Genomic DNA, 14,699 nt, shown 5'->3' on the forward strand with positions numbered 1-14,699 from the left:
AAGGCTGGATGGACGGACCTAATTGGGGGTCTTCAAAATTCTCCAAGGAAAGAATTCCTTCAATGAAAGCGTTTGTGAGGACACCTAGTGGACACGAAGGAGAATTGCATTTAAGACAAAAGCAGAAGGCTCTCCTTCACAGAAGATGCAAATCTGGAAGCCATGGACTTGATGGCTTAGCTCATGAAACACACAACGGCCGCCCTTTTGCTTGCCCTTCCTTCGCAGGGCAGCAGATTGGCCTTGAGGGGGCACCCTCTGGAATGTCACGTCCACTCACTTTTCTTCTTTGGCACCCCAAACATTTGCCATGAAGTCTCCTCGGTGTGGGACCACAGCCCCCTCATGCCCATCTTGCTGGTAACCCCAAGGCAAACGAGAGCAGCTGTACAACGCCGAGGCGGAACAAAATCCCCTGAAAGCCTCAGAATGCAAAGTCGTGTTGTTGTTTGTTGTGCGGCACGTGCAGCCTGCCACGGGAAGACGACAAGGTGCAATTACACGTAATGACGGCCTGTCTGGGGCTCCTCATTCTTGCGTGTTGTGAAAGCTGAGCGTCTAGGAGATCATCGCCTCGCCCGCTCCTGATTGGCTCCTCCGCCCAGACGGGGGCCTTTAAATGTCTCCTGGGCTCTCAAGGTGACCAAACGGACAGAGAAGACGCTCGCCGGAATCCAACCCTCCATCTCTCCACCAGCGGAGCTTGCGCCCAAGGTAACCATACGTCTCGGCTTGGCATGACTGGCATCGGGTGTGGCTGTGGATGTGCCCTCTGGTGGATTTCCAGTGCATATTGTAAAGTTGCTCGGGGCAGCTGGGTGGCTCAGCGGTTAGCACTGCTGTTTCACAGCTTGGCCATCCCGACTCGGACTCGCTTTCGGATGTCTGTTGCCTTTCTCTTCAGGTATTTGAGTTTTCCATCCACGTGGACAATCAGACAGGCATCTTCAGCCCATTGCTGGTGGGATAACTCAAAGACCCCGTACACCTCAACTGGCTTGATAATGGATGGATGAGCGTGACAGTGAACTCGTAAAATGTGGAATTTGTTTGTTCTTATTCGTTATTTTGTAATAACGTCAGATTCTAGCGGAAGATCCGAACTCCTCCCGCGGCCTTCCTTTTTCTTTGGCCGATTTGTCCATTAAGGGTTTGGCTGCTGTCCTTCCAGAGATGTCCCCCGTGACTTTGAACTGGACTGGGTGGCTTTCTAATTATCATGCTTTGTCACTTTTCATTTTTATTGTGTGTTTAGCTGTCCCACTTGACCCACACTGGTACCAGGTGGTCTGTTCTTTCTTCTCATTGCCCGCCATTGCACTTTTTAAATAAAGTACGTCAGAGCTAACAAGCAGCTAACAACAGTGGCCTTGCAGTTCATTTATGTCATCTTAGCCAGTCGGTGGCAGTTGGTGACATGCTCTCGTGAAGACAATCGTCTAATGTGACATTCTCAGTGAGTGTGCCTGGCACGAGTAAAATCAAACTGGTATGATGATCTCATTAGAAGGAGGCGTGGCCTCTTTACATGTGGGCATTGAGAACCAATCAGCACTCACCGGGCAGTACAATGCATAGAATGTGGTGACGAGGTAAGAGACACGCGTGCTCAGAAGCAAAGGGCGTCTCTCTGATGTCTCGTCTTTAGTGCACGAAAACAGAACAGAAAAAGAAAAACGAGAAAAGGGCAGAGATTACCCTTCGTAGAGTGCCACGCAGCACCCTATTGGCTTCCAGAAAGAGGGGTGACAACAACTGTGCAGAAAGATGGCACTCGGCTGTTAAACGTGACTCGGGCTGCGATTTTCTCTTGTGTAATTTGACACGGGGTAGTGACACACCCCACGACAAACCCTTCTTTCATTTTCTGTAACTGCTAACTTTAATGCGGGGGGCACACTGGCATCATTGCCTTCACGACAGAAACCAACCCATGCCTGGCATGCCAATCTGTCACATACATACCTTCCAAGAATGGGCCAACTGAGCTGAAGTGCAAAGCTTTAAGGTCAAGTCATTGGTCTTATTGGGCATATTGTCACATACTTACATGTACATGTGCTAATCAATATGCAACACAATGCCAGTCTTTGGTGCCATGATGAGCGAGTATTAATGCCTCACCTCTGAACTTCTGTTTTCCTTACCTAAAAAAAAAAGTCAGAAAATATTTTCATAAATTCACACAACAAAAATTACTGAGAAATTATAAAGAGGAGGGGGAGGAGGAGGACGAGGGACATGAGGGGTGGGGCTAGAGGTTTGAGTGGCAGATAGCTGGGCGGGGCTAGATGTGTTCAAAAGTACAGCTAGCTGGGCGGGGCTTGATGCATGAGTGACAGAAGGTGGAGTGGAGATTGAAAGATTTAGAGGGTCATTAGTGTCACTTGAAGAGAGAAAAGTCAACTTCTGACTAACGTGTGCTCATCGGTGTGAGATAGATAGATAGATAGATAGATAGATAGACATGAAAGGCGCTATATAATACATAGATACATAGATAGATAGATAGATAGATAGACATGAAAGGCGTTATATAATAGATAGATAGATAGATAGATAGATAGATAGATAGATAGATAGACATGAAAGGCGCTATATAATAGATAGATAGATAGATAGATAGACATGAAAGGCGCTATATAATAGATAGATAGATAGATAGACATGAAAGGCGCTATATAATAGATAGATAGATAGATAGACATGAAAGGCGCTATATAATAGATAGATAGATAGACATGAAAGGCACTATATAATAGATAGATAGATAGATAGACATGAAAGGCAGATCCTTAATATAATAGAACATTAAATCGACACGTGCCTATTTCTCTGTTACATGTCACTGCTAATGTTTGGTCTGCACCATCTGCAGGAACTAGGCAGACAGAAAGATACACAGACACACAGACACTTGGCCTTTAGTTAAGGTGGATAATTAGTATTTTTTTGTATTTTTTCCACATCCCTTCTCTTTATTTTTATTATTCTCACTACTCTTTCCTAACTCTACCATAATCCTCACTGCCAGCCTTACAGACTGGTGGTCTCCATCATGACCCTCTGCTTGACCAGAGCCCTCTCATTGTTTTTTGTGTCTCTCCTTGCAGCTCAACCAGTCATGAAAGCAGCCATCCTGCTCATCTGTGCCCTCGGCACCACGTGGGCCATGCCAGTAAGTGCCCTACTGCCTCTGTCGTTGCCCTCTTCCTCTGTACCGTTGCTGACCAAACGTTCTTTTTTTCCAGATGCAGGTCTACCAGCAGATGCAGCAGCAGATCCAACTCCAGCAGCAGCCGCAGCATCCGGGCATTCCTGCCCTGGCGACCATCAGCCAGGAGGTAGGATTCGGGTTGGGGTTTGGGTTTGGAGGGGCGCAGGTCCATCATTCACTAATGATTTCATTTGACAGACTTGAAGCAGAGCTTGACTTGGGAGCACCGGCACCTTTTATTAGCAGGCCAGTGTATTGTGGGGCTCGAGGGGACCCCCATCTCAATGCTCTTCTATCGAATGTTCAACAGAGTGCCACCACCTCAAGCACTGGTTTGGGGGGTCATTTGTGTGTTGATTTGATTTTCTTCTACTGGTCTACTAGACAATCAAATATTTTTTTTTAGTGAGGGGGACTTTGACTGTCCCACCGCAGGGTGAGCCCCTCTGTCCATAGTGGCCGATGAGAGTCATTAAGTTGTGTTGCTTGCCTTAGGATTTGTGTTTTGACTCTCAGACCCTCGGTTGATGGATGGCAGCTCAATGACAGGAGTGACAATACGGATAAGATGACCAGCAAGGACTGATAATACATAGCAAGTGAGGAAGAGCAGTGACTGCAGTACGTCAGATGTCCACATGAGGGCGCGGATGCTCTTCAGTATCTCATTCTTTAAGCCTTGCAGGGACTCCATTGATTTGTCAGTGGCTCCGTTGAGCTGCTTGACGGCACAGTGGTTAGTGCTGCTACCTCACTGACGCAGGTTTATGGCTTTAAGCCCCAGGTCAGGGCCGAGTCCATGTAGACTGTTCTCGCTCTCTCCATGTCTACAGGATTTCCTCAAACTTCTCCATAGACATACTGCTTGGATTGATTGACAATTCAAACTTACTTCTGTGGCAGAGGGCCTGAGTGGGCACTGAGGTGGGCCAGGTTAGCTCCTGCCTTGTGTGTAGATATTGAAGAGTGATTAAAAGTAATAAACAAGTAGCCTCTCGGCCCACCTTGTGTTTAGCACCCACCTCTGCTTGAAATTATTTGGACAGGAACAGGAAACCAAATCCCACTGTAGGTGAGTGTGCCCTCTTATAGACTGGCATCCCAATCCAGCTGCCGTTATTAACGTGGGCATCTCATCTCTGCTTTCCATTGTCTTGACTGGTATCTCTTGTGTGCCGTCCATCAGTCCAGGCTGGTGGTAGAAACAATGGGGCCCCCTTTGCCAATGTAGTGGTACTGTGATTTCTAGAGGAGTCGATTAGTAAAATGGACCCAGCACCTCATTTTACTGAGGCTTGTGGAGCGACTTAGGTGTCCTACAAATGAACAGATTTCATCCGGGGATGGATGGGAGGTGGGCATATGGGTTAGAACATCGTGCAGCCGAGTGCCATCTTTCTAAAAGTCATCTGTTGATTTCCTCACTCTAGATGATGAGAGACATTGCCCGTTACAAGAGCTTGATGCAACATTATCCAGAGGTAAGTGGCGAAAAACCAGCACGTCACCTTAAAAAGCACTGAGGGACACTTTCTAATATGACGCCCTGCAAGCCTGTCCCCCTAAAGAAGTCTGAAAGTACAATGTGAGGCGGGGCAGCAACGTGGAGCAGTGGTAGCGCTGCTGCCTCGCAGTTAGGAGACCCTTAAGAGTTTGCTTCCTGGGTCCTCCCTGTGTGGCGTCTGCATGTTCTCCCCGTGTCTGCGTGGGTTTCCTCCCGCAGTCCAAAGACATGCAGGTGAGGTGCATTGGCGATTCTAAATTGTGCTTTGTGTGTACTTGATGTATGTGAGTGTGCCCTGCGATGGGCTGGCGCTCTGCCTGGGGTTTGTTCATGCCTTGCACCCTGTGCTGGCTAGGATTGGCTCCAGCAGACCCCGTGACCCTGTGTTAGGATATAGCGGGTTGGATAATGGATGGACAATGTGAGGCTTTGTTGATAGTTGGAATTGGCTCGTTCAGAGTGTGCCAGGTGGCAGACTGGCATCCCATCAAGGACTGACTGCTGTCATGTGCTCAGTGATGCCATTATAGGTCAGTGCTACCCGCACCCCTGAGTGAGCTCATAAAATGGATGGAATTGGAAAATGTAAAAAAAAAAAAATCCACTAGGTGGCAGACTGCACTCTATTTACCTCTTTATTATATAGTGCCTTTCACTCTATCTATCTATCTATCTATCTATCTATCTATCTATCTATCTATCTATTATATAGTGCCTTTCACTCTATCTATCTATCTATCTATCTATCTATCTATCTATCTATCTATTATATAGTGCCTTTCACTCTATATATCTATCTATCTATTATATAGTGCCTTTCACTCTATCTATCTATCTATCTATTATATAGTGCCTTTCATCTATCTATCTATCTATCTATCTATCTATCTATCTATCTGTCTATCTAGATTGATAGATATAGACAGAAATATAAGCTGATTTATGTCTTTCTGGGGCACATTCAGGTATTCATTGTTGGAAATTATTTTGTAAGGCATGTAGAAATAAAATGCATAACATTTTTCATTCTAACAGATGGTGCACAGCAAATATTAATAGATAGCTAGATATGATAGGTGCTATATAATAGATAGATATTGCTTTATTAATCCCCACAGGGAACTTCAGTATGTGTGCCCAGTTCCTGAAGGCTTCAGGTTTAATGCCAATGTTGTATTTTCTTCTCTGTACCCCCCACAAGTGCCCCTTCTATTAATGCCATTTTCTCTCCTCCTCAGCTCTTTCATCAACTGAACTTTCCGGATTTGCAGCCCGGGGCCCCCATGAATCCGGCCCAGCAGCTTCCACAAGTGCCTCACGGACAGGCTCCATCAATGCTCCCTCCGCAGCAGCCATCCCAGGTGCCCTCCCAGCTGCCCCCTCAATTGCCCCCTCAGTTGCCATCAGTCCTGACGCCACCATTGAACCCACAGCTTCCTCCTCAGATGCCTCCACATTTCCAGCTGATTGAAGCTCAGCCAGGTTGGGAGCAGCAGGTGAGCCAATGGACTCAGTGCCCACATAGAATGGCACATTCACTACTACTCACTGACACAGATGGCATTCATAAAATGAGAAACTCTTAAAATTTCTTGGTAGAAAAGAACAAGAGTAAAAATGAAGAAACTTCAATGAGTCTCCGTGTGAGCGCTCCCTAGTATAGGTCGTGGTCCTGGCGGCCCTACTGCTTGTCTGCGTGACACTTTAGGGTTTGGCTGTGTTTAGGGAAGACCCGCGATGCCACCCAGCAGGGGCTCTAACAAGTCCTAAACCCCTTCTTTAATAGCGCTTGTCCCGCGCAGTTGCAGAGTCAGCTGTTCTGCCCATCCGCCTCCGTGTGGTTCGATCCAAAGGGTCCCTGTGGGGGGCTTTAGTGCATCGCATTTTTATCCTAAACCGGTTAGGCTGCCCTCGGGGTCGTCTTCCTTGGGATTAATTCGTAGTGCAGTTCTCAAAACCGAACCGTTGTTGCTCCGTACCAGTGGCCATAGAGTTCCGGTCGAAGCCCACGGAGCCTTCGGGGTTGTTGGGGTGGGCTCGGCGGCGGGTGGTTTATCCCTCTTGATGTCAGAAGCGCGCGCCCGTTAGCTTTCATAAATGTTTCCAATCGAGTACCTGCTGCCACCTCACCCGTCTTTGATCGACGCAGCCTCCCCGTCGTGTGTCTGTCGTGTTGTGCGCTCCTGTGGCGTTGAGTTCTGAAGGATGAACTTCTGTTTGCTGTAATCGCCTACTGCAAATAACGTGGGCTTTACTTATGCTGTAATCACGCATTGGCACCCCGTGGAGACCTGCTTGTTAAATGTGTCCGGGCGCCGACATTACTTTGCAGTCGATTTACAGTATTTAGGTACTTTTCATGTATTGTAATTCTCACAGCCACCAGTAGATGGAGCGCAGGTATCACAAGTATATAATAATAATAACAATAATAATAATAATAATAATAATAATAATAATAATAATAATAATAATAATGGAATTCAGAATCTGATACTTTGCTGCACAATTTCAGATAATAGTATCTTGGTATGACTCTTAGTCCCCTCTGTATGGGAGCTGCAGCGCCTCTCCGTGTTTAGGTGGGCTTACAGACTCAGACCAAAGAATTTATGTTTGGCTGGACAGAACTCTTTATGACTTCTGTAATAAGACAGTGACGTCAACAAGGCCATCATCTGCACTGCCGCCACTGGGCTGAGAAAGACTTGACTGCAACCAGAGGGTCTGAAAATGAAAAAGAGGAAAGTAAAATGGAACACAAACCCCCTTTGAATTTACCTGTGCAGGCCCACTTTGACATTGTGGTCTACTGTGTCATCATTGTCTCACCTTCACTCTTCTTCTTTTCAGTACGAGTACGACGCACCATACCTGTTAGCACACGGGCCAGATCAGCAGTCACCGGTAAGAGACCACAGGAGCGACTGTCTATCTATCTATCTATCTATTATATAACGCCTTTCACTCTATCTATCTATCTATCTATCTATCTATCTATCTATCTATCTATCTATCTATTATATAACGCCTTTCACTCTATCTATCTATCTATCTATCTATGTATCTATCTATCTATCTATCTATCTATCTATCTATCTATCTATCTCTCTCTATCTATCTATCTATCTATCTATCTATCTATCTCTCTCTATCTATTTATCTCTCTCTCTCTCTATCTATCTATCTATCTATCTATCTATCTATTATATAGTGCCTTTCATCTATCTATCTATCTATCTATCTATCTATCTATCTATCTATCTATCTATCTATCTATCAATCTATCTATCTATCTATTAAGCACCTTGAGCACGGGAAAGGTGCTATATAAATACAATGTATTATTATTTATTATTATTATTATCTATTTATTATATTGTGCCTTTCACATCTATCTATATAGATCTAGATTTGCTAAAATGTTGCAGAACTAAACCTTTATTTGCATTTTCTTCCAGGCTTTGCCCACAGCAGGTAATGTGCCAGTGCCAGCCACACCACAAGCCCCAGTGGTACCAGGACAGCAAGTCCAACAGCCAGGCCAAGGCACCCAATTGAACCAGCCGGGCCAGACGCCCAGTGCACAGGGCCACCTGCCTGTCCCCGGCCAGCAGCCACAGGTAAGGCTTAAGATGGGCCAAACCAGGGAGAAAACACCTGGGGGCGGGGGGGTGAGGTGGGCAACATCAAAAGGGACGCCTTACAGTTAATGAAGTCAGACCTGGCTGCTATGCCAGCACCGGGGTGCCAATGTGAGCCAACCTCTCTTAGTGTGGGCAGCTGCCTTAAAATGAATGAGGGCAAAAGCAGAAACACTCTGGAATGAAAAATAATGAAATCTCACAAAACTGCTGAAAAGCTGAAATTTAGATGAGGACAAAAAGAGAAGAGAAAAGAAGTGAAGCACAGACTTGTGCATTTCTATATAGCGCCTTTTGAAATAGCTTGTCTTATAATTCTTTGCAAATTAAACTGCTGGGCAATAAAACCCTCAGTGACATCTGTGTCCACAGTGCAGGGCACCCTTCAGTGCCAACCACAACCTGTTCATCTGTGTACCCCTCATATAGTGCCTGTTATATAGTGCCTTTCATGTCTGTCTGTCTATCTCATGCCTATCAGTCTGTCTACTACAGCTGTTTCTCTTTCCAATCTACTTCTTGTTTTGTGCCTTTTGTCCCTCCACTGATGCCCGTTTCTGTCACTACCAGTCAATACCAGTTCCCTTCTCTAACAGCAGAGGGCCATCAAGTGTCCAGCCTGCCTGATGTCCCTTATTCTTATTCACTTTTGTGCTGGTCAAGCCACTGTTGTCCCACCTGTCACCACTGACCCCCCTCAGGCCGTGTCCCACTACATTCTGCAGGTTGCTCTCAAGAGCCCACTTTTGTGCGGGCCTAGCCACTGTTGCCCCTTGCCATGGGTAGCGTACAGGACAGCCATTAAGAAGATGAAAGTCTGTCTTGTAAAAAAACAAAGCAGCAGCCTGGGGTCTTGAGGGGCGGTTGGGTGGGTGACGGGTCAAATAAATGAAAGCGAGTGGCTCAGATGTGTTTCTCTTTCCTTTCCAGATGTTCCCCACCTTTGGCTTTGTTCCGGTTATTCCACCTCAGACGGCCAAGCAGCAGGTAAGTGCCGTGAGTTTTCTGTCCCTCGTTGCCCTCAAGTAGGAGTTGGTGGTCCCGTCGCCTGCAATCTGCAGTTTGATTTTACTTTCCTAAAAGCAGCTCAGGTTTTTCGTAGTTAACTTTTAAACTGAAGGTGTCTGCCTGTAGATGGCAGCCTTATTTCTTGAAAGAGTCAAAGATGAAAACTGCAAGGAAATCCATTTCAGAATCCCTCTCATAATTTCTGTTCCTCAGATCCCTTGCAGCCCCTTTCAGGGTCCAATCACTATGTCATTGAAAACTGCTGATGACCCCCAAAGGTCACGTGAAAAGACAATGTACCTTCTTTAGGAATGCATTTCAGATTCAGATAAATGATCTTGGTGTATAAAATGTTAAGGGTTGTGTCCGTTTGCCACAAGATTACCCATGAACCACCAGGACTGGCACCTTAATCCTGGTCTTAATGGAAAGCTTATGACGTGATCTGTGCTGGTGATGCCAAACAGATGTGGTTGCCGGCAACCTCGGCAGAGTTACCAGGGTTTGCATCTTTCCCACAACAACCTGCTTAGGGAATCTGATCGAGAAGGTGACACTGCAGAAAGAAAAAGAAGAGCGGCGACATCTGCCGAGCGTCAAGCAAATTGCAGAAGCCAATTTAGTGATAGGCAGGGAAAATAAAATGAGACCACAGCACTGCCACCTACTGGCACTCACAAACTACTAGGGTGAGAACCCTGATCTTGTGAGGACTGGGGGTCCACATGTTTCTAGTCATTGAATTATTTTTCATTTACTTATGTGGCTGACGCCTTTGTCCAAGGTGACTTATTCCATTTGTGGTACAGCTGGTTACATTTCTGTTAGCTTTCTGATGGGAGCCCAGGAAGGTGAAGTGACCTGCTGAGGGTCACACTATGGTGTCAGTAGTGGGATTTGAACCCACCACCTCAGGGTCTGCAGTCCAAAGCCTGACCCACCACACCGCACTGCCTGTGCGTTTTCTGTATTCTTAATGCCTTTTAATTCTTTACATTCATTTTAAACCGATAGACACAGTTGTGGGCACATTGAGCCACTTTAGAGCACCATTTTGGATGGCATCAGATTTTGTTATCTGCTGAATACTTTCTGAGTCGCCAGCAAGGAGGGGTCTCCAGAACTGTACTGTGGGGGGGCCTGTAGGCAGTGAAGGGCACTACATAAAAATAATGAATGGCTTCCCAGCCAGGACTGGTTCCTACCTTAAACTCAGTGCCGTCAGGATGGGCTCCAGTATTCTGTGACACTGAACTCAAAATATTACGGAAATAATCTAAAAAAAGACCAATGGACGTGTTTGTTATATTGTTGATTTTGTTCACGTTCTTCTCTTTATTTCAAATCCATTTTCCCTTCTTCTTTGACTTTAGCAGTTCTCTGGGTATGGCCTCCTTCTGCCAGCATCATTCCCACCACAGCCCGTCCAGCCGGGCCTGGAGCAGCAGCCCCCGCAGCAGCAGCCATCTCAGTCGGTGAGCTTTTCATAATAATAATAATAATAATAATATCAATTTATATAGCGCCTTTGACTGAGCGTCTGGCCTCTGGGCTGCGTGACTCGCTCTTCTTAACTCCGTGGCCTTCTTGTCCTTACAGATGTTCCCTCAGCTTGTCTACTTTCCTCTCCAGACCGGCGTCATGGTAAGTCCTGCTGTAAGCGTAGGTGCGAGTGTAGCGAGGAGGCCATCGTGAAAACAGACAGGGGCCCAGCTGGCCACGAGACCCCCAGGGCAGTTCTGGAGTCCAAAGATGGCCGACTTGAAGACCTGCAGCTGCCCAGGGAGGACAGGAAGCAGAAGTGTGGGGGTGTGGTGGCCAGTAATGTGACCAAGAGTCACTTAACAAAAGGAGGACCTTTAGCAGACCCACTTATTATATAGCGCCTTTTACATCACTGCTGATACCCATTTGTGCCAATAATATAGAAATATATCCTTTGAAATAAATAAGAACAATAAGTAAACAAGTGAATCAACATAATCAGCCATTCATCAGGCTAAACATCATTTAAAAATACAGACAAAAAGAAAAGGGGAAAACATAAAACTCAATTTGGTTTATTTCTATATAGCAACTTTCACAGCAGCTTGGCTTACAGGTTCAAACCTACTGAAATGCCGTACTGCCAACTCACAGTGACACCAAAGTGCAGGACGACCCCTCGCTGCCACCACTGACCTGCACATCAATGAACAGGAGCTGCAATATAGTGCCTTTCACTTCTACCTGTTTGTCCATTTGTGAGAGATGGGTACAGAGACACATGAAGTGGCATCACTAGAGGGCGATGTTGAGTCAGCCAGCTGAGGAAAGTCTCCTCTCTCTGGCTTATATAGCGCCTTTCACAAATTATGGCAACATTTCTATCTATCTATCTATCTATCTATCTATCTATCTATCTATCTATCTATCTATTATATACTGTAGTGCCTTTCACATCTATCTATCTATCTATCTATCTATCTATCTATCTATCTATCTATCTATCATATAGTGCCTTTCACTCTATCTATCTTTCTATCTATCTATCTATCTATCTATCTATCTATCTATCTATCTATCTATCTATCTATCTATCTTATTATATAGTGCCTTTCACTCTATCTATCTATCTATCTATCTATATATCTATCTATCTATCTATCTATCTTATTATATAGTGCCTTTCACTCTATCTATCTATCTATCTATCTATCTATCTATCTATCTATCTTATTATATAGTGCCTTTCACTCTATCTATCTATCTATCTATCTATCTATCTATCTATCTATCTATCTATCTATCTATCTATCTATCATATAGTGCCTTTTGTGTCTCTAGTTTTTGTCAATTCCTGCTGCTGTTGCCCCGTCCCTTCCCGTAGGCTCTCCTAGCAGAAGGCTGAGTCCTGTAACCGGCCAGTCCACCCCACTTTGAGGACCCCCTCCATTGCCCACTTGGAGTCTCCATCATATAAAGCTGCTTTACCTTCAGCTGAGTCACAGGGCGCCGGTGTCTCTCCCATCAAGCACAGTGTGCACGGCAGGTGTAATTCCTACACAGGGTGAATACACACACACACCACTCACACACACATACGAGGGCTCAGTCAGTCATCGTTGTCAACTGCTGGATGCCACTTCTTCCCTCTAAGAATATGAACTGTTTTTTTTTTTTCATTTTTTTTATTTTTGTGCCCAGCGCCTCTCATCTGTCTTTGGGTTACACTCGAGTCCTTTACAGTCACCCATTGGTTTGACTTAAAGAGAATGTGAAGTTGGACATTTTGCTGTTTTGCAGTAGTTGTCATTGATCGTGTCCATTACCTTTCTGATATTTTCTCATCATGGGTGCTGACAGCCTAAAGTGTCATGAAGTGCCGTGTCTCTCCCTTGCACTCTCATGGCTCCTTCCAGGTGGCTCTGCCAAGTCCGGTGCCCACACATTCACGCTGGCAGCTCCGTCTTACACGATCCCAGCCAGGATCTTTCCCTGGAGCTGGTCTCATAAGTGCTGCTGCTTCATCGTCCATCTCTGTCTCCCTCAGACACACACACTCACACACACTCACACACACACACACACACACACACAGCTACTGCTTGGGCTCCGCCTTCTCAAGATGACTCCGCCCCCTTTCACAGCACCTCTCTCCCGGGTCTCTGTGGCCCCTCCAGACTTTTGATGCCACAATGCCACTGTTGCTGAGTGTAAGGCAGGGACCATCTCTGGATGAGAAGCCCGTCCATCACTGTGCCCACCCACACACTCACACTCGTCCTCACACATGATTGCCATTCAGCCTTTATGGACGTGGAAAGGAAAAACAGGATCACCAAAAATAAAACACACATCAATGCAGCTGGCAACTCCACAACTAACTGATTCCAAAAGAGGTGAAGATGAAGTTAGTTTACAATTGTGGAGCACATTGGCACCATGTGCCCACCTCAGACCTCTGATTAAGAACTTTACCATGAAGGTTGGTCTTTAGCCAATTAAGGGGGTCTTTTCTATTCAGTTTCTGTGTTGCAGAAGCAGCTGACTCGTAACCCAGTAGCTGCCTTTCCACCTTAACAGACGGCGGGCACTGCCCATTACTGAGTTGTTTTTTTTTCTGTCATTCCAGGCTGGTGCCATTGGGAGCGTCAGTTCTGAAGAGATGCAGGTACGGCCATTTTATCAGTCCTGAGGGCTCTTTAATCGCCAGTGAGGTGCCACCATATGTGAGCTGGCATTGAGTTTATGAAGATGCCAACATCTCTTCTCTGTTTCCTCTCTCTCTCTCTCTTAACAGCAGTCAGCTGGAGATATGTCCCCTCCCATGGCTGGCTTCATCCCTGGCTTTGCCACGCCCACCTTTGGAGGTGGCTTCCCCAACTTTGTTGGAAGTGGACCAGCAGTAGGGGGCACCGTGCCAGTAGCAGGAGGCATCCCGACAGCGCAAGGAACCCAGCCTGGAGTCCTCCCTGAGGTCAAGCTGCCGATACCAGTCGGTCAAGGCGGCAGCCCCACCATCCCTGAAGTCATTCCCATTGGTCAAGGAAACATGCCACCTAAGACTGAAGGAGCAGTCCCGGCTCAGGGAGGCCAGCAGCCTTCACCTCAAATGAAACTGCCCAACATGACACCCGATGGGGTCCTGCTGGATGGCCCCGTGCCACCTGAGGGCACCGTGCAGTCATTTGCCCCAGGAAGCACTCAGGACACCATTGGTAAAAAATCCCCAACTGCGGCGCCCGACCCTGCCACCGTGCCAAAGGCACAAGCTCCCACACCGCCAGAGGTGGAGATGCCCGACCTTGACGACTACACAGCAAACTTCTACCTACACCCGTAGAGATGCGCCAACGTGGCTCTCACCGTTGTGCTCTTCCACTCGGTCCTCGATGAGCCCACCCTGACAGGCTTGATGGACTGAATGGTCCCCCCTGTGTATGTCCTCCTGTTCTTCTTCCTTTAATCCTGCTGAATGACTTGGCGTCTCTCTGTAGTTCTCAACCTGACGCCATGTTGGCCATTAAGCTGCAGTATGTTACTGTACAGTACGGGGAGCTGGGGACGATTATTTAAATAAAAGGATCTGAAAGCACTTTGTGTGTCTGTGATGACGAGAGAAGACAGCGAGAAGGGGCTGGGGACCCTCGGCGTACGAGAGAGGGGCGGGGCTCTTATAGGTGGTGTGCAAGAAGAGGCGGGTCCGTGAGGTCATTAGGAGGGCGGGGTCTGGACAGGAAGTTGATGCCACATTAGCCGGGCTTCCCTTCCGATGATCTGTTTAAGGGGGAGAAAAAGAGGGTCAGTGCGCTACATCAACCCCCCCGAGCTCTTTGACTGCCCG

At 46.6% G+C, this 14,699-nt stretch overlaps 1 protein-coding gene across 1 annotated transcript; it reads left to right on the plus strand.

The window, feature by feature from the left end:
• Window positions 1–614: 614 nt before the first annotated feature.
• Window positions 615–14,450, plus strand: LOC120527074 (calcium-binding protein P-like). Its single transcript, XM_039750120.1, has 12 exons — window positions 615–714; window positions 3,114–3,178; window positions 3,252–3,344; window positions 4,648–4,698; window positions 5,960–6,217; window positions 7,575–7,628; window positions 8,183–8,344; window positions 9,296–9,352; window positions 10,747–10,848; window positions 10,973–11,017; window positions 13,488–13,526; window positions 13,656–14,450. Exons 2-12 carry the CDS (start codon window positions 3,125–3,127, stop codon window positions 14,196–14,198), a joined length of 1,458 nt encoding a protein of 485 aa, XP_039606054.1. The 5' UTR covers window positions 615–714; window positions 3,114–3,124; the 3' UTR covers window positions 14,199–14,450.
• Window positions 14,451–14,699: the final 249 nt, after the last annotated feature.

Source organism: Polypterus senegalus, chromosome 4, assembly GCF_016835505.1.
Source record: "Polypterus senegalus isolate Bchr_013 chromosome 4, ASM1683550v1, whole genome shotgun sequence".
Classification (NCBI taxonomy): Eukaryota; Metazoa; Chordata; class Cladistia; order Polypteriformes; family Polypteridae; genus Polypterus; species Polypterus senegalus.

What these genes read in the sequence shown, in the direction of transcription:
- LOC120527074 (XM_039750120.1), top strand. Translation starts at nt 3,125, where the DNA reads ATGAAAGCAGCCATCCTGCTCATCTGTGCCCTCGGCACCACGTGGGCC. An exon ending in GGCCAGATCAGCAGTCACCG is followed by an intron (nt 7,629 to 8,182) that starts GTAAGAGACCAC and finishes ATTTTCTTCCAG; the next exon opens with GCTTTGCCCACAGCAGGTAA. An exon ending in TCCCCGGCCAGCAGCCACAG is followed by an intron (nt 8,345 to 9,295) that starts GTAAGGCTTAAG and finishes TTTCCTTTCCAG; the next exon opens with ATGTTCCCCACCTTTGGCTT.